Source organism: Crocuta crocuta, unplaced genomic scaffold, assembly GCF_008692635.1.
Source record: "Crocuta crocuta isolate KB4526 unplaced genomic scaffold, BGI_CrCroc_1.0 scaffold16, whole genome shotgun sequence".
In the NCBI taxonomy this organism is placed as follows: Eukaryota; Metazoa; Chordata; class Mammalia; order Carnivora; family Hyaenidae; genus Crocuta; species Crocuta crocuta.
This window is the reverse complement of record NW_027531893.1, coordinates 14,022,738-14,046,810: the sequence shown is the minus strand read 5'-3', so window position 1 is coordinate 14,046,810 and position 24,073 is coordinate 14,022,738. Positions and strand designations below refer to the sequence as shown.

Genomic DNA, 24,073 nt, shown 5'->3' with positions numbered 1-24,073 from the left:
CATTACATTCATTTTAGTTTTAAAAAGCTCTCATGCTCCATTTTGTGTTAATGGTATTTGAATGCTTATAGGTTTAGTATGCTTAGAAAAAAAAAATCCTCATACTTTTTTTTTGAAATTCCATAGATTTTATTTTTCCATCTCTTGTAAGTACTGAGTTTTGTCCACAAGGGAACCCTAAATGTTTGAAGAAGATACTCCATTATGGAGCCTTAGTTATTGTAGTAGGCTAACGTTACAGAATTTTTATTTTTATTTTTATTTTTTCAGATTAAGAGGCTTTAGGAGTAATTTAAATTTGTACCACTTATCCAAATTTGGATCTATTGTTTGCACTCTATATTAACAGTGGTTTAAGTATAGATCAGGGTGTCTGAGCTTATTCAGAATTTTATGTTCACTATTTTTCTGGGTGGGGGTAAAGAAAAGATGATAAATTGAAATAAATACACAAACACTGAAGTCATTTTTATATATGAGGGAGGAGCCATGGAGGTTGAGAAATAGGTTAGTTATTGCTCTTGTTCATTGTCCTTAAGTTTCCCAAATAATTGTGGGTTCAGAAGGTGTTTTTGGTACATACCATAAAAGTGATTACTTTTAAGAAGATTATTCCTTTCAGAAGTAGTATCAATAGGACAGGAGCTTCTTTCTTGGTATTTTCATATGCTCCTGTAGTGTTGTGTGGTTTTATTTCTTGATGCTTTAGGATTGATGGTTGGAAGAATGAGGCTTATGAGAAATCATGAAACACAATTCCCTGTTTTATAGATGAGGACACTGAAGCATAGAGCTGATCCTTACATAAGGATAAGGACTACTTTTACCTGGCACTGTACTACTTGTTTATTAATGTCCAAGTTTCAAGGGATTATTTTAGACAATATTTGAATTTTAAATAGACTATGAACTGCAACCTTTAAATTCAGCTTCATTGGATTACTGTTACCTTATTTTTTATTTTTCTCACTCTTTGTGGTTTTAATAGATAGTCTCTATAGTTAAGGAGTCTTCAGTGACATCTCCAGTACATTAAAATAATCTTATTCTCCAGATAATGTGTTCTTGCATCCTATCGGGATTGCTTTCAAATATCATTCTGTAATTACTTTCCCACCAAATAATCAAGTTAGAAATTCAGGGGAGAGAGAGAGGCAATATCACATTGTCCTTGCCTGATATGTTGCCTGTGCTTTTTATTTTCATGACTGGGAAGACTGATTTTTCCATCGATTAACCATTCCTGGGAGGAGCGCGTAGGAAGAATTATTCCTTTTGTTAAATCATGTGAAGAGAATCATGGACCAGAGCGACCAACTGTGTTAGTTTGCCTTGGATTGAAGGGATTCCTTGGACATGAGATTTCACTGCTGAAATTGTTAACTGTCAAGCACAGGAGGATGAGTTGGTCACTCTAATCCTGGTAGTTACGTGTATGTCTCATAGGGTCTGTAGGATAAAAGGGGGTGAAAACTAGATTTCACTCATTGATAATCCTTTCCCTGTTGAAAGACTCATTTGAAATTGGAGTGCTTATTTATAATAGTAATAAAAAAATTAGGATGGTAGGAGAGGCTTGAATAAAAAAGATTTATGATTTGGGCTATTAAAATAATTGTTTAAAGTTTAATCTTCTGCTCTTCTCTCTTTACAGAACTGACAGTGCATCAGCCGACCCAGATACATTAAAATATTCTTCATCCAGAGATAGGGGTGGGCCTTCTTCTTATGGACTGCAACCTTCCAGTTCAGCTGTGGTGTCTCGGCAAAGGCACGATGATACCAGAGTTCACACTGACATTCAGAATGACGAAAAGGGTATATATGCTATCTTTATTGTTAGAGGCATGTTTTTCTGTCTGTTTGGTTTTTAACCTACGAGACTTCCTCTTGCTCCCTCTTTCCCTCTCTCTTTCTCCTACTTCTTTCTTTTAATATTTTTAAATATAAATATTGGGGCACCTGGGTGGCTCAGTCGGTTGGGTGTCCGACTTCAGGTCAGGTCATGATCTCACAGCTTGTGGATTTGAGTCCCACATTGGGCTCTGTGCTGACAGCTCAGAGCCTGGAGCCTGCTTCAGATTCTGGGTCTCCCTCTTTCTCTGCTCCTTCCTCACTCGCGCTCAGTCTCTCTCTCAAAAATAAGTAAAACATCAAAAAACGTTTTTTAATGAAATTTACATATTCAATACAGTGCGGTTTTTGAAACTTCATAAATTTAACCCCTTCATTTAGAAAAAATTTAAACGTTCCTTTTGTATGTTATAATATACATATACGGTTTCCTTGCTGCCCCAAATACAATATTATCATGTAGGCTGAGTTTTCCTGACTTCTCTCCTCTAGACTTCTGAAAGGTTTTTTTGTTAATTTTTTAGAGAGTGCACGCGTGTGAGTTGGGGAGGGGCAAAGGGAGAGTGAGAGAGAGAACCTTAAGTAGACTCCATGCCCAGTGCTGAGCCTCATACTGGGCTTGATCTCATAACCATGAGATCACGACCTGAGCCAATACCAAGAATCAGACGCTCAACCGACTAACCCACACAGGTGCTCCTAAAAGTTTTAAACTGTAAAATCTGACTTTAGTTTTCATTTGTCTTTTTCTGTGGATGAACAAAATGAAATCAAAATGACTTCAAGGCAGGCAGCACAGGAGAAGAGTAGGAGAAGCAAAGTCTGGTTGAGCTGCTTGCAGATGGGTAGTAAGATCCTGGACTATAGGGAATTGATTAAGATAAGGAGCCCTATTCAAATAATGTAAATATTGTGCTGTTTTTAGGTGGCTACAGTGTCAATGGAGGATCTGGGGAAAATACTTATGGTCGGAAGTCGTTGGGGCAAGAGCTGAGGGTTAACAATGTGACCAGCCCTGAGTTCACCAGTATTCAGCATGGCAGTCGTGCGTTAGCCATCAAAGACATGAGGAAATCACAGGGTAAGATTGGGCAAACTGGGGACCAGTCACAAACACCTCCACAAAGACCTGAATCTCCTCTTTATCCTGGACACCTTATCTCTTGCTGATGTTTTGTACATGTGTGAGTTGGTTAGTTTACTTCAAGTTGAAAAACATCTGTAGGTGATAATTGTTGACATTCTTCTGTGAACTGTTTCTTAGACTAAATTCTCATAGGAAAGGTTTTAATACTTTTTTAGACTACACTTTCTAGAGAATTCTTTTAAGATTAGAATACTGGATAAGATTCAAAGAAAGGATTTTCCTGTTTAGTGGATAATGTATAGTGTGTGGTGGGCTCTTACAAGTTATTGAACTCTAGGGTCTGTAGGGGATATGGGTATAAATGGAATGGGCACTTCTCTAAAGTTAAATAAATGGATACCACCTTCTGCCTTATAACACAGCCTCACTGTATAGGTAAAGTGCCTTAAATGATGATTAGAGGTAATGATGATCATTGTTTTTCTAAAAGAAATTTATTTTGTTGGATCTGATTTATACACTTGATTGGATATAGTCACTCTTTGGACCTTTAGTTATGACCATTTGTTTCCATCGGGGTGTGTGTGTCTGTGTATGTGTTGTGTGGATCTTGGTGAATATCTTTGTGCTTATAGTGTGTGTGTGTGTGTGTATGGGTTTTAAAAAATGATTTCTTTAGAATAAATTTTCAGATATGGACCCACTAGTCAAAGGGTATAGTGGTTCATGAAAGTCCTTCACCTTTGTATGACATAAGTTAGAAAGTGACCCCAAAGCTAATTTAACTTAGTCTAGTTCTTTGTCCTCTCAGGTTCCGTAGTTTGCCAGAGGGAGGAGGTAAAGAGAGCCTAGATTTCTTGGCTTTTAACCTAATGACATTTTCAGTATCCATCTTTACTAAACTACTCACTGTGCTTGGGATCTTAAAAAAATCCTATCTTCCTCTCAGATAATTTCTTTTATTGTCGAAAATTTCTCATGCCTTAGAAATGAAACTATCAGAGCCTTTAATTTAGTTTGTTTTTACTGTACATTGGTTAATCATTAACCACTGCACAGCTGAAAATTTAAAAAGAAAAATTTAGAACTTAAATGTATTTTATTGGCAATGTCCAGCGTTGTTTGAGCATTCTTACTTGTTCTTGTCATTAAAAAGGGGAAGTGAAGTTCTGGTTTGCTACTTCCCTAGCAGTGGCATGCTTTGCACACCGTAGCTGGTAATCAGACATCTGTTGAACTGAACGTGTGATTGCGGTGCACAAAGCTTTGTCTTAGGAAAATGATGGTAACGTGACCAGGAGAATTCCCTCTGCTGGTTACCGAGTGAGAAATGGAAGCATATAGCCTCCTGCCTGGTTGAGATTTTATCTCTAACCTGTAGAAGTCTCTTACCTGTACTCATGCTGGATGTTGAAGAGTTTGGAATAGATCCAAAGAAAGTAATTTTTTATTCTTCCTTTTTTCTCTCTCATCTGGTCCTCTGGGATGAGGTGTTCGCTTAGGTTTATCTTTTTTGAGGGTCTGCTTTGTGCTGAGCACTCTGCTGGAATTTGATTTATAGTGACAAAAACGTGACAGAACCTGCATTCAGTTGAACTTTTATTGTTGAGTGGACTGTGATTTTTGATGTGCTTTGAAATATTTGGGCTGGAAGGTTTCTCTTTGTTTCTTGTTCATGTTATCATCATTTTTGTGAACCGCAATCATATGTTCAGTTCAACAGATGTCTGATCACCAGCTACCATGTGCAAGGTATGCTGCTGCTAGGGAAGTGGTAAACCAGACCTTCTCTTCCCTTTTTTAATGACAGGGCATCTTCATTGGGTAACAAATGCTTATTTTCACAGAGCGATCGATGTCTTATTCTGATGAGTCTCGACTGTCGAATCTTCTTCGGAGGATCACCCGGGAAGATGACAGAGACCGAAGACTGGCTACTGTAAAGCAGTTGAAAGAATTTATTCAGCAACCAGAAAATAAGTTGGTGAGTACGGTATGGAAATGTTGATAACTTTTGTATTTCCATAATAAAGTAGATAATGCTATCTGGAGTGGTTTAAGAAGGGAAAATATTTGCTTCTAAGGAAAAATAGGGATTCCTTATTACAGGTTAATTTGGCCTGTATTATGGTGATTGAGAACTTAATGACCCTGATGTGTAATTGACCTGCCGTTGTTGGATGCACATTGTTATCTTTTGCAGTAAGGCACTTTTAACTTTTAGTACATTTATTCTCTTCTCCTCAGAATTGTTGTTCTGTATGTCAGGACACACTATCTTTGTTTTTCATATGTGAGGTTGTGATGGGGGTTATATATTGTGTCTATGGGTGGGTAGGTGTGCCCTAGTGGCCAGGGATAAATGGAAAAACTCTTGAAAGAAAAAAGTTCAGGAGCAGTTACAAATATCTCTCCACTCTGAGTAATTCTCCCAATGTGAAATTAAGAACTTGATATGGAACAGAAAAAAATTAATGAGAAAGGCATGGTGAGTCAAATAATTGGATCAAAGTAAGTTTTCGGGCCCCCCCCCATTTTAATATGAAAAATTTCAAATATATAGCAAATTGAAATTGAATATCATATGTCTGCCATCTAAATTCTGTCATATGTGTGTCATATGTGGGATATTGCTTTGGCACTTATCTCTTCACCTCTCCACCTATCAGTCCATCTTTAAAAAATTTTTTTTAGTGTAAATAAAATAAGCTTTTTGAGTTTGTTTTTTGATGATGCTACATAGGAATGGATAAATTTCAGAGTCTAAAAGGAAATTTTAACATTTCTGATAATTGGGGACTGGGAATAATAAGGAAGGTGTGCTGTTTGATTAGAATTTGGAAGGGAACACAAGTAAAAAGTACAAAGTGTTACTGAAAGTATAGGAATTCGAATTTTTTATAAATTTTTTTTTTTTAAGGTACTAGTTAAACAATTGGATAATATCTTGGCTGCTGTACATGATGTGCTTAATGAAAGGTAAGTAACTAATGGGTAATTTAAGACTTTAAAATACATTTTTAGAAATTATTTAAAAATATACAAGAAGATAAACTCATTGGTGGCTTCATTTATGAATATCTGTTTAATGTTTCACTTTGTTGCCATTTTTATCTGTGTTAAAGTATATGTTAATTATCTTTGAATATGAACGGAATCTACTTGAAAGGAAATACCATTCTTTTTTTTTTTTTTCCCCTAATTTGTCAACTTGACTGAGTAATTGACCATTGACTTGTGGAGTGACATAAACTCTTAATGCAGGCATGAATGAATGCGATTAACTTTTGTAAACTAGAGAATTTTGAAACTGCTTAGAGAATAGAGGTGAAAGGGAGCTTCCTTCTTTGGGCAACAGTGAATTCACACCATCTATTCTACGAGGCTCCTGGGGTTCTCCACAAAGGTGTGCAGTCTGTTCTTCGTATGGTGATTCCCAAAGAATTGCAGTGTTGGAAAGCACCAAAAACTCATCTCAGCAGGTCATGAACCTTACTGCTTTTTGATGGTTTCATTTTATATAGTTAGTTATTAATATACTTAAATCAGTGCTGTTATCCTTTTAAGTTTGTTGCGTTTTTTAACTGTTACCATTTCCTGTTTTATATCCTTACCTACTGAACACTACATCGTATATAGTTATTCATAGTATGTTTTATCTGACCCTTTGTTGCTGCCCTTTTCTGTGAATCATTAAATGTAACTTGAGATGGAGTTTGAAGCCTGAATTTTAGTATTTCTGGGCCTTTCCTTACTGTTTGTAAATAATTGATTCTGCAAAAGAAAATCTAATGTCTAACAAAGGTGCTTTTGGGCACTGGGGGATAGAATAGAGAATATTTAAAGATAAAATTTCAACCTTTTATGTAGTTTGAATAGAAAAGTTTTTAAAAAATCATTGAAGACATTCTTTTGTAAAATGTGTCATTCTTGTCATCTTTGAAATGTTAAGCCTTTTGTGTATTTTGTTTTGTTTGCATTGAAATAAACACAGTAGCAAATTGCTTCAGGAGTTGAGACAGGAAGGAGCTTGCTGTCTTGGCCTTCTTTGTGCTTCTCTGAGCTATGAGGCTGAGAAGATCTTCAAATGGATATTTAGCAAATTTAGCTCATCTACAAAAGATGAAGTTAAACTCCTCTACTTATGTGCCACCTACAAAGCATTAGAGACTGTAGGAGAAAAGAAAGCCTTTTCATCTGTAATGCAGGTAAGAATGAAGGGGAAAATTGATGTTCTGAGGAAAAAACTTTTTTTTAACAGTTTCCCAGCAGTGTTTTTGGAGGGGAGTTTGGAGAAAGGAAACTTGGGGTTATCTACTGATAGTAAATATGAGTAACATTTCTGTTTCTGAGTTTGAGTAAAGGGTACACATTAAAGCTAGATTTAAAATAAATTAGAGGCACCTGGCTGGCTTGTCAGACCAGTGTGTGAGTCTTGATCTTGAGCCCCATATTTGGGGTGGAGATTACTTAAGTAAATAAAACTTAAAATAAATCAATAAAAATAAAATCTTAAAACAAAATAAGTTTTTTTTAAATCTTGTTTTTTAGCTTTTTTGAAGCTTTTCTTTGAATTTGCTTAGTACCAGAATCATTTGCAGATTTGAAAATAGGGATTTGGTGAGGACAGCTGGATAGGAGGGGACTCGATGGTTTTTGAGGGAGTCAAATGAACAGCACCACTCATTCTAGGACTTTCTGGGTTTGATATTGTGCCCAAAACTTGTATTCCAAGTGATGTAATTTTGTATAAATGAAAACCAGCCCTACTTAGCTTTATTTCACTTTTTTTGTATCTGAATGTGTTAAAAGATCATTCTTGATTTAATTTTGAGCAAAATTATAAGCAATTAAAATTTTTTTGACTAACAATGCTTTTAAAAATTAGAGTTTGGTATGTTTTTAGAGTATCAGATATTTCTTATTTATATTTGCTCTTTATAATTCATGATATGCTTTATTTTACTTAAGTCACTTTCAAAAGTAGTTATATTCTGAGGCATCTGGGTGGCTCACTCAGTTAAGCATCTGACTCGTGACTTCAGCTCAGGTCATGATCTCAACACCACAGAGCTTGACAGCATAGAACCTGCTTGGGATTCTTTCTCTCTCTCTGCCCCTTCCCTATTCATGTGCTGTCTATCTCTCTCACAAATAAACTTTAAAAAAAATTAAAAACCAATTATAACTATTTTAACTATGATAACTATTTAAGAGTCTCTTATGTTTTTGTCCCCCTCCCTGTTTTTATATTATTTTTGCTTCCCTTCCCTTATGTTCATCTGTTTTGTATCTTAAAGTCCTCATATGAGTGAAGTCATAGGATATTTGTCTTTCTCTAACTGACTAATTTCGCTTAGCAGAATACCCTCTAGTTCCATCCACATAGTTGGAAATGGCAAGATTTCATTCTTTTTCATTGCTGAGTAATACTCCATTGTATATACATACATACCACATCTTCTTTATCCATCCATCCATCAATGGACATTTAGGCTCTTTCCATACTTGGGCTATTGTTATAGCGCTATTATAAACATTGGGGTGCATGTGCCCCTTCGAAACAGCACACCTGTATCCCTTGGATAAATACTTTACTAGTGTGAGTGCTGGGTTGTAGGGTAGTTCTGTTTTAACTTTTTGAGGAACCTCCATACTGTTCTCCAGAGTGGCTGCACCAGTTTGCATTCCCACCAGCAGTGCAAAAGAGATCCTCTCTCTCCACATCCTCGCCAACATCTGTTGTCTGAGTTGTTCATGTTAGCCGTTCTGACAGGTGTGAGGTGGTATCTCATTGTGGTTTTGATTCGTTTATCCCTGATGATGAGTGATGTTGAGCATTTTTTCATGTGTCGATTGGCCATCTGGATGTCTTCTTTGGAGAAGTATCTCTTCATGTCTTCTGCCCATTTCTTCACTGGATTTTTTGTTTCTTGGGTGATGAGTTTGATAAGTTCTTTATAGATTTTGGATACTAACCCTTTATATGATATGTTGTTTGCAGATATCTTCTCCTATTCCTTCAGTTGCCTTTTAGTTTTGCTGATTGTTTCCTTCACCGTGCAGAAGGCCTTTATTTTGATGAGGTCCCAATAGTTCATTTTTGCTTTTGTTTCCGTTGCCTCTGGAGACATGTCGAGTAAGAAAGAAGTTGCTGTGGCCAAGGTCAAAGAGGTTTTTGCCTGCTTTCCCCTCAAGGATTTTGTTGGCTTCTGTCTTACATTTAGGACTTTCATCCATTTAGAGTTTATTTTTGCGTGTGGTGTAAGAAAGTGGTCCGTCCATGTTCATTTTTCTGCATGTCCCTGTCCGTTTTCCCAGCACCACCTGCTGCAATGGATATTCTTTCCTGCTTTGTCAAAGATGAGTTGACCATACGTTTGTGGGTCCATTTCTGGGTTCTCTATTCTGTTCCATTGATCTGAGTGTCTGTTTTTGTGCCAGTACCATACTGTCTTGATGATTGCAGTTTTGTAATACAGTTTGGAGTCTGGGATTGTGATGCCTCCTGATTTGGTTTTCTTTTTCAAGATTGCTTTGGCTATTAGGGGTCTTTTCTGGTTTCATACAAATTTTAGGATTGTTTTTTCCAGTTCTGTGAAGAATGCTGGTGTTATTTTGATAGATAGTGCATTGAATATGTAGATTGCTTTGGGTAGTATTGACGTTTTAACAATATTTGTTTTTCCTATCCAAGAGCATGGAATATTTTTCCATTTTTCTGTGTCTTCTTAAGTTTCTTTCATAAGCTTTCTGTAGTTTTCAGTGTATAGATTTTTAACCTCTTTGGTTAGATTTATTCCTAGGTATTTTATGGTTTTTGGTGCATTTGTAAATGCACCAAAGGGGATCGATTCCTTGATTTCTTTCTGTAGCTTCATTGTTCTTGTATAGGAATGTAACTGATTTTTGTGCATTGATTTTATATCCTACAGCTTTGCTGATTCCTTGGATCAGTTTTAGCAGTTTTTTGGTGGAATCTTTTTGGATTTTCCATATAGATTATCATGTCATCTGCGAAGAGTGAAAGTTTGACTTACTCCTGGCTGATTTGGATGCCTTTTATATCTTGCTTTAACATAGTTTTTTCTTATTTGTGGAATGTTCTACTTTCTGAGTTTGTCTGATTGCTCTTTGCTGATTTTAAACATTTTGGTTATAAGTACTTCATGTATTCATCCTTACTATTGCATCCCACCAGCAGACACATAACTTCAGATTGTCTTACTGTCAGAAAGAGTGATGGTTGATGTGGTGACGACCAGAATTTTTCCTTGTGGAGGCTTGTTTGTCTCCCTTTGAAATTAGTGACTAATCTGGGCATGATACCGTCTAACCTGTTTTTTAGTTACATTTCACTCAGTGATTTTGGCACCCATTCATATTCTTTACCCATATGGATTATAACATTGGCTATGCAAAATGTTAGGTGCTATTCCAGTTCTAGCATTTTTTCTATAGTTTCAACCTCATTTGTTTGTAAAGAAGAGCTTTCCTTTTCAGGGAAAAATGGTTTCTAACAGTTGCAAAATATTCTATCAGTGACCTGCCTTCATTTGTTTAAAAAATAGATCTATATATAGTGGTCCAATAGCCCACATGTCTGTCATTCATGTATTGGGGCCATGTTAATCTTCTCTGTGTCATTCAAATTTGAAGCAAGTGCTAATATCCCCAAGCATAAATTATATACGATTTGCTATAGATTTTGAACTGGAGAGTAATTGTAGTACTTCAAGGAAAAGTTTTCTAAGCACATCTTAGTTTTTTGTACATGAAATTTAATCGAGTCCAGGGTATTAAACTGAGCACTAGGAATAAAAATGTGAGACGTTACTTAGAAAGTATGTTAAGACACATTAAATAGGAGGAAACAGCACTTATTTTCCGCTTTAATCTTAGTGGAATGAAATGTTTTCAACTTTTTTTGGAGCCAAATCTATAAGCTTCCTTTTCTTTGGTACTGTAATCAATTTGAGATAAAGTTACTAATAAATAACACAATATGCTTGTTTCCTTCCTGTTTTGGATATTCACAGTTTATAACTTTTATTTTTTTAGCTTGTAATGACCAGCCTACAGTCCATTCTTGAAAACGTGGATACACCAGAATTACTTTGCAAATGTGTCAAATGCATTCTTTTGGTGGCTCGATGTTACCCTCATATTTTCAGCACTAATTTTAGGGTGAGTTCCCTGACGCTCTCTGTTTAGGTGTTGAGGTAAAGGATTGGGTGTATATATAAGGACCTTGGGAATCAGAGAGAAAACAAAGCTTTGGATTGTGTAAGTATAATCATTGATGCTGGAGGGTCTGGGATAGAATAGTGCAATAACACTGCTTTTGTAAATACCATCTGTACTTTCTGACATTAATACCTTAGAGTATTTAAAGAAAAAATAATTCCTCAAGGTCATAAACAAAGTTCCATTATGTTCTTGCCCTGCCCTCTCCCTAAGTTTTTATAATGTTAAATAGGTAGAACACAGACACTTTTGCTAGGATTGCTTACTCTAAAATTCTGAAATCGTCCACAGGACAGATAGCCTTAAATGATTAGCCCTTTTCTCTTTGTCTCCATACAGGATACGGTTGATATATTAGTTGGATGGCACATAGATCATACTCAGAAACCTTCGCTTACCCAGCAGGTATCTGGTAAGTTATTCAGCATATATGCCAGTCATGTAAATATTGTGGGACGGACCTCTGGTTCCTCAAAGTCCAGCTGTAATACTGTTTCTTTCATAATGTAAGAAAAAGAACTGCTTCCCAGAAATATTTTGGTTATTACAATTCAGTATGGCTTGTTAGCAAAATTTATCCTCTCAAAGGATAATTTTGAAAACTTACTCTTGGTAGGGGAGAGTAAAGACAGGTTATGATTGCACTTGTGAGAAATTGAAAGGCCTTCCCCCAAGTCGCCTGTGGCCTGTGCTGGTGGGAGGAGGTGTTGCAGAGGCAGTACTCCTTGGTATAGACTGGAATCCTGGATATTTGTGATACTTGTGTTTCTGGATCAATTTGGAGAACTCTAAATGATAAAGACAATTTTATTTATTTTTGGGTTAAATGAATGACTAGCACAATTCATTTGGATATTTTGGCTTGTTTCAGGTACTGATAGTTTTTTTCTCTTAGCTTAATCGGTGCAGTAACCTTCTGAAAATAGGATATGCCATTGAGAGTGGTTCTGACCCATTTCCACTGGGGAGATTAGTGGACACCTTTAGTGGGTAGTTGTTGCTCTGGAGTAGAAAGCCAGGCTGGTGGTAGGTTGTGGCATTTTAGCCTAAGCCACGTGTATAGTGACAATATAGACAATATGAAAAATAAGGACTGAGATACACATTTTAATTTCTGGAGAGTATTAATTTTTGCAGTATTAAAAGAGACATTGGTAATTATGATTAGCATATTTAACAGTTAACGCTTCTAATTTTATGAAATAAGCTGTGTTTTAAGGATATGCAACTTGAAAATTGGATAACTTTCAAAACAAAGTTTTTAGATATATTTTTAATTTGGATTTTTAATATTTTCTCTTTTAAATTTTTTGTATGGTTCCTAGGGTGGTTGCAGAGTTTAGAGCCGTTTTGGGTAGCTGATCTTGCATTTTCTACCACTCTTCTTGGTCAGTTTCTAGAAGACATGGAGGCATATGCTGAGGTGAGTATATAGAAAGCTAAGTTACTTCCTAAAATTTCAGTTAAGAACAAAAGAAAAATCTTAAACAGTGCCAGATTTATTTGTTTATTTATTTATTTTGGGAGAAAGAGCAAGGAGGGGAGGGGCAGAGACAGAGGGAGAGAAAGAGAGTCCCAAGGAGGCTCCACGCTGTCAGCATGAAGACCTACACGGGGCTTGAATCCACAAACTGAAATTACCACCTGAGCCAAAATCAAATGTCAGACACTCAACCGACTGACCTGCTCAGATGCCCCTAGATTTATTTTTAAATATTTCAGACCACTTGATATTTGAATAGAAATTATAAGACCATTGTAATATTTTAATTTTTTTTCCATGTGTGTTGTTTCTTTTTTTTTTTTTTAATTTTTAGAGTGTGAGTCAGGGAGGGGGGAATAGGGAGGGAGGGAGGGGGAGACAAGGAGAGAGAGGGAGAATCTCAAGCTGACTTTACACTAAGTATGGAACCCAAAGTGGGGCTTGATCCCATAACTCTGGGATCATGACCCAAGCCAAAATTAAGAGTCACATGCTCAACTGACTGAGCTACCCAGGTGCCCTTTACATGTTTTTAAGTTACCAGCTGCATTACCAGAAAGACTGAAAGAAAAATAGTAGGCCTTATTTTGCAAAACTTGAAATAAATCTGGTTGCTAGTAGTTTTCTGAAGACATTTTCTGTATTTCATTTTTATTTTTTTTTACCAAAAGTATTAAAAGTAAAGTGAATTGATGCTATAAACAAGCCCCTAAAGACTTTTCTGTTATGTATATTGAGGATCTTGGATCACGCTTGGAGAATAAGACTTGGCTTCAGCATATTTTGCCATTGTACAAGTGCAGTATGACGACTGTAAGGCTGAAGTCTCTGTTACTGGGTCCTGGCTTTCCTGGCCCACTTGTCAGGGCTTACATTGGCCATCTCCTGTGTGAACCTCTGTTTCTTCTCTACTCAGACCTGCAATGATTCTTGTTAGATGTTTGAGATTCCCATAATGATTCAGTTTTATCTTGGCTATTTTGAGCCTTTCAGAGAAGAGTGAAGGGAATATTTTGCTTGTGTTCTTTCTTTGCCTCCACACCTAGGATATCTTTGTTCGTAGCCTACCTTTAAAGCTGATCTGCATTGCTGAAGCTTCCCCTTCTAGTTTGTAAAGACTCTCTCCCCTGGTATTTTTAAGATCTAATTCTCTTCAGTTATTTTGATGCTTAATTATATGTAAGTGTTATGTTGGTTCTAGTATTCCTTTTTTTGCTAGTCTTTTTCTTTGGGTTTATTTTATTTCCTTAACTAGATTTGTAAACCAGATTTTATAATTTTTTTAACACTTTGCTCCCCCTTTGCTCTTTGTGTGCATGGTGTTGATGTGGCATACTTACTGTTGGGTTCAGGGCCTCAAAGAGTACCTGAAATAAGATTTTAGCAGAAACCAATATAGGAATGGCAGAAGTTTCTGGCTTCATTTATACCTGTATATAACAGAGTATATGTCCTAGAATTAAGTTTTCCCCAAGACCTATCTGAGTTGGTATGAGAGGTTATTTCCTTAATCTGTTGAGGTTATTTTTGGCTTATTTAAATATTGGATTGTTAATTTGAGAAGTAAAATTCATTTTTCACACTTAGATTATGTTTCTTTTTCTGATTTCTGATAGGCTAAAATTCCTTTATTTGTAAAAACCTATTACAAAGTTAATTGAGTTAAAAACTCAGAATTTTTTAGGGCACCTGGGCAGCTCAGTTGATGGGTGTCCAGCTCTTGATTTCAACTCAGGCCCTGATCTCATGGTCTGTGGGATCGAGCTCTGCTTCGGGTTGTGCACTGACAGCACGGAGCCTGTTTGGAAGTCTCTCTTTCTTTCTCAAATTAATAACCTTAAAAATAAAGCAAAGTTTTTAAAAAATTAAAATTTTTGGGGTTTTTTTTGAACAATGTCCTACTTAAACATTAAAAAAAATTTTTTAATGTTTATTTTTGAGAGAGGCGAGAGAGCAAGCCAGAGCATGAGTGGGGGAGGGGCAGAGAGGGAGACACAGAACCTGAAGCAGGCTCCAGGCTCCAAAGCTGTCAGCACAGAGCCCAACATGGGGCTCAAAACCCACAAACCGTGAGATCATGACCTGAGCCAAAGTTGGATGCTCAACCGACTGAGCCACCCAGGTGCCCCTAACAGTGTCCTACTTAAGTAAGAGTGCTGTGATTTCACATCTAGGACCTCAGCCATGTGGCTTCTGGGGAGTCTGTGGATGAAGATGTTCCTCCTCCATCTGTGTCTTTGCCAAAGCTGGCAGCGCTTCTCCGGGTGTTCAGTACTGTCGTGAGGAGCATCGGAGAACGCTTCAGCCCAATTCGAGGTCCTCCCATTACTGAGGCATATGTAACAGATGTAAGTGTCTTTAGGAGCTTTACGTATCATTCAAAAATAAAATTGTCCTATATCGTAAATGCTTCTCTTTACCTAGTGAACTATCTTATTAACCCTTCATTTGTTTAGTATGTGTTTACATATGTGGCTACTTTCTTAAATCACCAGGAAGGGAGGGGATCCTGTTTTATCCTCCTTCTTTCCCCACTCCCATATGAGAATAAGGCTTCACTGCATTTTAAATGTGCATAAAGTTTTTTGTCATGAGATCCTTCATAAATGCATTGTTGGTTTTTTATATTCTTTTAAAATCTTTCTTAAAAAATATTAATTATAGTTTTGCTGTTCAGTTTCTGAGTTTAGTTTTTCAGCATATTAATAACACGCTACAGAGAAATCTTCAAAAAGTATTTTTTTCTGAACATGACAGGATAAAACAACTTGATAGCCCGACATCAAAGGTTATAAAGTTGTAAGAACTTAAAATATATAGTAGTGTGAGATCAGTTACAAGAGGCGGTGTGATTGCCACCCTTCAGCAGCCCCGAACATGAGCTGCCCTATCTTACAGTCTAGGGAGGGTTTCCCCTCAGTGTGGTGGAAGTGATATGTGGACCCGTCAGTGGACTGTGCTTGAGAGACAAGGGAGAGACATGCATGGTACAGTCATCAAAGGTTAAATGATTACAACTTCTACTGCTAGGATAAAATCCTCACTTGTACTTCTGTTGAACACATTGCCAGATAAAATAAGATATTAATTATATATGTATTTTTTGTTAAGCTAATTGTGTATTTGAGCAGAAATGTCAGATCTTGAAGATAATTAAAACCAGCATTTTGATATTTTAAACCTGAACAAGATGATTTAATATCTTCAGTCTTGGTGATTGTCAGTGTTGAAATAAGGGCAGTAAACTCAGATATAAAACAAAAGGAAAGAACAGTCATTTCCCAGGATAGTTATATATTTAATATATTCTTTAATGAAGGTCTTTTAGGCCTTTTTAACCTATAGGTTAAGGCCTGTATGTAGTGATTGTTGAATGTTACGTAAAAATATGCTGTATCAATTTATTGGGTTTCTTCCTTATTTTTATTATAAATTTTGTACATTAATGTGACTCTTATTATTTAGTGGGTTTTTGGTTGGAAGTTCCATGATTTTTCATAATCCTCAAATAGGTATTGTATGTTATGAATGAGACTTCTCTTTCCAAAGAGACTATCAGTTCATGAACTTTGATAAGCTCAGGTGACTTGGATAGTTAATTTTAAAAGATTGATTACCAAAAGCTCAAGTGATTTAATGGAGAAAGATTATTCTCATGGCTGATTATTCCCATGTTAATACTGTTACTGTTCTAAGTACTGGTGTATTTGGTGAATATAAACACTCTGAGCGTCAGCCATTTGGTCACTTTGGGTGGGGGAGGAAGGGTGATAGAAATTGGGTATAAAAGAGATAGGGGATTTTTAGAATTTTTTAGGCAAGATCATTTTTGTGTATTTTACTAAAGATACCTTTATGATTTCAGCCACTGAGAGCTAGAATATTAAGAGACTACTGACAAGGCAGGCAGTTAATTTTCAGTTGAAACTGCATTAAATAGAAACTATTTTGCTCTGTGAAAGCATGTGAATTTTTTTAAAAAGCTGCTTGTTCTCCCCATTTGCAGGTTCTGTACAGAGTAATGAGATGTGTGACGGCTGCAAACCAAGTGTTTTTTTCTGAGGCTGTGTTGACAGCTGCTAATGAGTGTGTTGGTGTTTTGCTCGGCAGCTTGGATCCTAGCATGACTATACATTGTGACATGGTCATTACATATGGATTAGACCAACTGGAGAATTGCCAGACTTGCGGTACAGATTATATCATCTCAGTCTTGAATTTACTCACATTGGTATGTGAATTCTTCTTTGTTGCTTTTTAATATGTTTGTTTACTCAGGCCCTTAAATTAGTATGGAAGAAATGACGATCTTGATCGTGGTGGTGGTTCTTTTAAGAGGGCATTAATTAGTCTTATTTACATAATCTAGTTTGCTTTTGCTCTCTTACCTGTTTACTTTTAGCGTTTGATCTTAGCGTAGCTTTTTTCCCCCCCCCCCCCCCCTTTTTGGATGAAACATTGTCCTTCACATAAGACTATTGAGTACACATGATAAATACCATATAGGTGCTTGATAGCTACTTTGAAAGACCTTGTTACATTTTGTTTCCCATATGAAACTAAGTGTTTATTCTTTCCTTAACCATAAATACTCTCCCTCCTCTCCACCTTTTATTATGGGCATTTTGAAGAGTATTAAAAAAAGAGAATAGCATAGTGAATCTTTGTATACTTAGTACTGTTTCTATAATTAGAAACATATGGTCCATCTGGTGTCATCTAGGCCTCTCTCTGCCCCTTCCTTGCTCTGCCTCCATCCACAACTGAATTGTTTTAAAGTAAATTTTAGATGATACTCTGCTGAACATTTCTGCCAAAGTTACACTTCCCTTTGCCAAGTAAAAAAAAAAAAACAGCAGCCTATATTTAAACGTAGATACGTGTATCCTATTTAGAAGTCTAAACATTTTAATGTTACAATGTTAAGGACTTAAAATATAGTTTAGATACATTACTTTTTAAATCAATAAGTATTTTTCAGAACAGTTTTTAGGTTTTACAGAAAAATTGAGCCTTAAGTACAGAGTTCCCATACTCTCTCCCACAATAGTTCCCCTCATTATTAACTAATCTTGTTTTATGCGGTACATTTATTATAATTGATGAACAAAATTGACAAGTTATTAACGGAGGTCCATAGTTTACCTTAGGGTTCACTCTCTGGATTGTACATTCTAGGGTTTTGACGAATTATGCCACATATTCACCATTACCGTATCATACCGAATGGTTTTTCCTGCCTACAGATCCCTTGTATTCTATCAATTCATCCCTCCAAAATCCTGGTAACCACTGATATTTTTACTGTCTATATAGTTTAGCCTTTTTCATCAGGTCATATTGTTGGAATCATATAATATGTAGCTGTTTCGGATTGGCTTCTTTCTGTTAGCATTATGCATTTAAGGTTTCTCCATGTCATTGTGTCTTGATAGCTAACTTCTTTTTATTTTATACTTTTAGATTGTTGAACAGATAAATACAAAACTGCCATCATCATTTGTAGAAAAACTGTTTATACCATCATCTAAACTACTATTTTTGCGTTATCATAAAGAAAAAGAGGTAAGTGATGCATTGATAAGAAGTTTTGGTAACTTAGGTCATTGAGGAGTTGACTTTAAGTTGCCTATTAGCTACATAAATGAAATGGAGTGAAATGTTAAATATTGGGTTTAAAGTACAATGATTATAATGATGCTTTCAACTTAGTATTTGTTGATTGTCAGACTGATGTGCCAGCTATTATATTCATATTTCCATAATTTGTTTTTATTAGATTTTATTAAAATTTCATAAAATAAGCGATATTTTTAAAGTTACAAATTCAGAAGGACTATGTTTTATCATAAATTTAATTATTAGCTTTTCAACTGACTCCACATCAGAACCACGACAGGCTTTCCAAATAGTTGTTGCAAAATCCATTTTTAAATTGGTCTTTTTGTAGATGTTTGATACTGGCCATTTTTTAAAAATGACCTTTTATGAAATTTTAATTTAGAGGACCCTTCCTATGTAAAAAAGTTTTGAAAAGTTTTAAAGTTTATTTACTTTGAGAGAGAGCATGTGCGAGTGTATGCCACACATACATGTTTGAGGGAAGGGCAAAGAGAGAGAATCCCAAGAAGGCTCTGCACCATCAGCATAGAGCCGGACACGGGGCTTGAACTCACGATCTGTGAGATCATGACCTGAGCCAAAGTCAAGAGTTGGACGCTTAACTGACTAAGGCACCCAGTCGCCCCTGAAAATTTTTATAAACTTGTTGACACATGTAGTTTCCTTAAAAGTTGGATTTTTTAAAAAATTAAGGTCTTTGATGTTCTGGACAGTGAATTTATTTATTGGTCTTCAGTTGATTTGTATCATCACATTATGCAGGTAGTCCTTTTATTTTCCATTTAATCATCACTCTCCTGAATTCTCGTTTTAAAGGTTGTTGCTGTAGCCCATGCTGTTTATCAAGCAGTTCTCAGCCTGAAGAATATTCCTGTTTTGGAGACTGCCTATAAATTAATTCTGGGGGAAATGACTTGTGCCCTAAACAATCTGCTACATAGTCTACAACTTCCTGATGCCTGTTCTGAAATAAAACATGAGGCTTTTAAAAATCATGTATTCAATGTAGACAATGCCAAATTTGTAGTTATATTTGACCTCAGTGCCCTGACTACAATTGGAAATGCCAAAAACTCGCTGATTGGGGTGAGTCTTCACTTGTAGTGGCTTTGTTTTAATCTCTAAGCCTCTTTTCATTGCGTGTTTATCTGTTTCATTTACTAGTGTCATCATGTCAGCATGTCTCTAGAGTCATTGTGGAGTAAGTGCCGTATTTAGGACTTGCTGGGGTAATGAGAATCGACAGGAATATTTTCTTGTCGTTAGGGTTTGCTTTCTTCCTCCTTACTTTGACAGCCCTTGATGAGATTTTTTCTTATTTGTTTTATTTTTAGAAAGATGTCTTTTATCAATTTCTTTTTACTCTAACATATTTGCAGAAAATTTGTCAACATTTTCTACAGCTCAGATTTGTATAGTTCCTTCAATATGCTGCTCCTTCTTCCCTTTTCTGTTCATGAAAGTTAGTGCTTACAGATGGTCATACTTTTTGACTGCCTACTTTTCTCTAGGAATATTCGTATATTCTTTTGGGAAAAGAATAAAGATTTAAGAAATTTGAAATGACCTTGCCTTTGATTTATAATTATTGCTCTGATCTGTATATTTTTCCCTTCTGTTAGGCCTTGAAGGATTGAAAAACATTATTTCTAACAAAAAAATAATAGGGTATAATTAAGAGATAAAGTCCCTAAGAGAGAAGAAGAGTAAACAGAAGGGAGGGAAAAGTCAAGATTTGGTGTTTATACTTGCATGTTCTCGTGATGACATTGCCTTGTATCAGTCCACATGTAGCTGCCCCTTCCACTGCTAGTTAGGGCAGATGTTGGTAGGCTCTAGTAAACTCTACTCAAACTGTAAAATTTCATTGTTGAACAATTCTTACTGTATGTAGATTTGAGGAGGTTTTTGTCTTGTACTCTGGAAACAGAGAGGATCAGGAAGGGGCAGTCAAGTGAAATGGAGTATCTTAGCAGTGGAAGGAAAAGGGAAAGATGGAAAAGGCTTAGAGTGGCAGAAGATCCCTTTTTTCTCATTGTGCATGGGATCTTGCCATTTGCAGTATATGGAAAATAGAGGAGATGCAGTCTAGTACACTAAACGGTACGGGGTGGGGGGCTTTGTTTAGATCAGGAATTAGTAGACTTCAGCCTATGAGCCAAATACAGCTCGAAACCTATTTTTTTCTTTTTAAAAATGAATGTTTATTGATATTTAATTCACATACCATATAATTCCCATTTAAATTCAAGGATTTATAGTATATGTACAGAATTGTGCAAATATCCCCTGTTCCTGTAAGGAAACTTTTATCGAAAATGGCCACTCTGATTTTTGTCCATGGCTGTTTTCTCACCATAGTGGTAGAGTTGAAGAGGTGCTCATTGCAATAGAGATATCACCTGACCTGCAAAGTCTAAAATACTTAACTTTCCTCACAAAAAGTGAATGCTGACCCCAGGTTTAATTTACTTGATTGTTTCTGAATTTGTATCTGTCATTTGAGATTTAAAAAATGTGTACACATATTTTGGAAGGATAAGCGTGTCTTGGAGGAACCAAACATTTACTCTTCTGTTTACATCCTCAGATGTGGGCACTGTCTCCAACTGTCTTTGCCCTCCTGAGTAAGAATCTGATGATTGTGCACGGTGACCTGGCTGTTCACTTCCCTGCCATTCAGTATGCAGTGCTTTACACATTGTATTCTCATTGTACCAGGTACTGTATTGTACAGATACTTTAAAAAATTTCTTTTTAATTTTTATATGGGAAGACGGGTGCTTGAAGGATAGATCTTAAAAAGCATGTTGACTTTGGAATTGCTTTTTTTTTTTTAAATTAGAGATGAAAGATGATTTTTCTTTTGTCTTCCAGGCACGATCACTTTATATCTAGCAGTCTTAGTTCTTCATCCCCGTCTTTGTTTGATGGAGCTGTGATTAGTACTGTAACTACAGCTACAAAAAAACATTTCTCAATTATATTAAATCTCCTGGGAATATTGCTTAAGAAAGATAATCTTAATCAGGACACAAGGTAACTAAGTACTAACTTCTAATATTAGGTGTTCTTAACTTTTCATTATCTTAGCTACATAATTTGAGGGTAAGAAACCCAGACTTGAGGTAGTGGTATAGAGCAGCCTCTTCATTATGAAACACTGAAAATTTAGCTTTATTATTTAATCCAGGATTTCTTGTTCTTTTCTGAAAGAATTGAATGAAACCTCCCTGCCTGCAGTTATGTAAAAGAATGTATCTATAGAGATTTTTTATATTCTTTGCTATAACTTCTGATTTGGGGAGATTTTCTTAAAGGAAATTCAGCTTTTTGACAAAGGAATTTCTATAGTTTCAATTTTTTGTTTCCTGTTGTTTGAGATCGTTAAAAAGCCAAAAGCAAACTAACATAAAAATAGATTTTTAAAGCTTTTCTTCCTTCTCTTCCTTCCTCCCTCCTTCCCCCCTTCCCTCTTCCCCCCCTCCCTCTCTCTCTCTCTCTCTCTCTCTCTCTTTCTTTCTTTCTTTCTTTCTTTCTTTCAAAATCAACTGTATATTTTGTGTTTCAGGAAACTGTTAATGACCTGGGCTCTGGAAGTGGCTGTTTTAATGAAGAAGTCTGAAACATATGCACCTTTATTCTCTCTTCCATCCTTCCATAAATTTTGTAAAGGCCTTTTAGCCAACAGTAAGATTCTGTGATTTTTTTTAAAAAAAGATTTTGTTAATCTATACACCTAAAAAGGGTCTTTAGTAATGAGAGAAAGATAGTCATTTGAACATTTTTGTAACATGAAATGTATAATTCTTATCTCAGGGGCAGATGCGTAATCTGTCTTTGCTTTTGTTATTTTTTTTTTTTTAATGTTTGTTTTTGAGAGAGGGGGAGAGCAAGTGAGCAAGCCGGGCAGGGGTGCAGAGAGCGAAGGAGACACAGAATCCGAAGCAGGTTCCAGGCTCTGTGCTGATAGCACAGAGCCTGACGTGGGGCTTGAACCCATGAACCGTGAGACCATGACCTGAGCCAAAAGTCAGTCGCTAAACCAACTGAGCCACCCAAGCGCCCCAAATTTTGGTATTCTTAATACATGAAAAATAAATTGTTTTTAAGTGATTATCACATTTTTAATCTTAGGTAAATGTTTATACATTCCATTTCCTTTGAAATTTCCTTCAGAAAAAAGTTTGGGTAAAGACTAGTAACTTTAAGTGGGTTTTGTTGGATGTACCATTTTCCCAAATGTTGTCCCAGTGATATGTTCTAGGCAGGAGCAATGCCTGTTGAGTGAGTCAGTGTGTTCAGGAAGTTATGACATACTGGCATATAATTTCTTCTCACAAGCTGAAAGTATCTTTTAATTCTTAATAGCTCTTGTTGAAGATGTGAATATCTGTCTGCAAGCATGCAGCAGTCTACATGCTTTGTCCTCTTCTTTGCCAGATGATCTTCTACAGAGGTATGGACTAAAGATTCTGTCTTCTGACCCTGGTCCTAAGAACTTGGAACTGTTGCCGTACCTCTGTTAACTGTTTCATTTTTTTGTAGGTGCGTTGATGTTTGCCGTGTTCAGCTTGTCCATAGTGGAACTCGTATTCGACAAGCATTTGGAAAGCTGTTGAAGTCAATTCCTTTAGATGTTGTCTTGAGGTATGACAGTTCTGTTGGAACAGAGATACCCCACTATGTTGTAACTGCCTAGTCCTTTAGTTTAGGAGAAGACAAATTGCCTATTAGTGAATTAATGTTACCTCTTGTATGGCACTTCTCAGTGACTGAAGAGATGTCAGAGGATCAAATTGTCTAGGTCTAGAAGAAGTTAACAAAGTTTAATATTTTTATAAACTTAGAAGCTCATGATACTAAGTAACAAAAGAGAGTGCCAAAATGTGCTTCTTCGTAGTTACTTCACTAACCTCAACTGTAATCTTCATTGTTTTTACTCGGTTAATTTTGAAACTGTAATAACATCTCAGCATCCATTTTGAAGTCTCAGTTTTATTTTTCCATTTCTGCATTTAGTTAGCAAGGAAATAGCCCGTTTACAGTAAGAACTAACCTGTTAACTAAAGCATTTTTTATAACAGTGATTTTATGTTTGTCTACAGCAATAACAATCACACAGAAATTCAAGAAATTTCTTTAGCATTAAGAAGTCACATGAGTAAAGCACCGAGTAACACATTCCACCCACAAGATTTCTCTGATGTTATTAGTTTTATTTTGTATGGGAATTCTCACAGAACAGGGTAAGATTTCTTTGACTCTCTCATCTGGAAAAAGTAACTTAAATATACTTGAATATCTTGACCATACACCCATTTTGAGGAGAGAATATGTCAGGAGTGGCAGAGTAGAAAATGACATCTTCTCAAATGGGTTATTTAGTTTTCAGCAGTAGGAAGAATTGCTTTGAAGATAGCATCTGAAGAAACAAAAATGAGCTTTGAAATTGAATGATGGACTATGTTTGACAGTTAACTGCTCTGACCTAGTCATTAATGCTTCAGGGAGAGGCCTGGGACATAGACATTCTGCAGGTGCTTAGTTGCAGTGAATGTTTTATTCTAATAGCCAAATTGTCATGAACCATTTACTGTAATAACCCTTCCACACTGCACCCCATCCTGTTTTAACTGTAAAAGACCTCCTCATCCTGAAAGGAGGGATGTAATGCTTCTTGGCATTAAGGGTTTTGCCATTTGAACTAGGAAAAATTGTAGTCCCCTGTGCCTGCTCCCTTTGCACATTTTTTTTTTTTTTTTTTTTTTTACCATTCT

General features: G+C 36.1%; 1 protein-coding gene across 1 annotated transcript in view; it reads left to right on the top strand.

The window, feature by feature from the left end:
* The first annotated feature begins 1,663 nt into the window (after window positions 1-1,663).
* Window positions 1,664-24,073, top strand: part of SMG1 (SMG1 nonsense mediated mRNA decay associated PI3K related kinase) — a 72,098-nt gene continuing 49,688 nt past the window's right edge. The window contains exons 1-18 of the mRNA XM_077773199.1: window positions 1,664-1,818; window positions 2,780-2,935; window positions 4,789-4,925; window positions 5,862-5,920; window positions 6,936-7,149; window positions 11,003-11,128; window positions 11,528-11,600; window positions 12,514-12,611; window positions 14,846-15,019; window positions 16,678-16,902; window positions 18,135-18,236; window positions 19,110-19,379; window positions 20,884-21,014; window positions 21,171-21,332; window positions 21,865-21,983; window positions 22,665-22,752; window positions 22,842-22,943; window positions 23,402-23,542. Coding sequence (XP_077629325.1) covers window positions 2,920-2,935; window positions 4,789-4,925; window positions 5,862-5,920; window positions 6,936-7,149; window positions 11,003-11,128; window positions 11,528-11,600; window positions 12,514-12,611; window positions 14,846-15,019; window positions 16,678-16,902; window positions 18,135-18,236; window positions 19,110-19,379; window positions 20,884-21,014; window positions 21,171-21,332; window positions 21,865-21,983; window positions 22,665-22,752; window positions 22,842-22,943; window positions 23,402-23,542 — 2,237 coding nt within the window. The 5' untranslated portion in view covers window positions 1,664-1,818; window positions 2,780-2,919. The remainder of the gene's footprint in view (window positions 1,819-2,779; window positions 2,936-4,788; window positions 4,926-5,861; window positions 5,921-6,935; window positions 7,150-11,002; window positions 11,129-11,527; window positions 11,601-12,513; window positions 12,612-14,845; window positions 15,020-16,677; window positions 16,903-18,134; window positions 18,237-19,109; window positions 19,380-20,883; window positions 21,015-21,170; window positions 21,333-21,864; window positions 21,984-22,664; window positions 22,753-22,841; window positions 22,944-23,401; window positions 23,543-24,073) is intronic.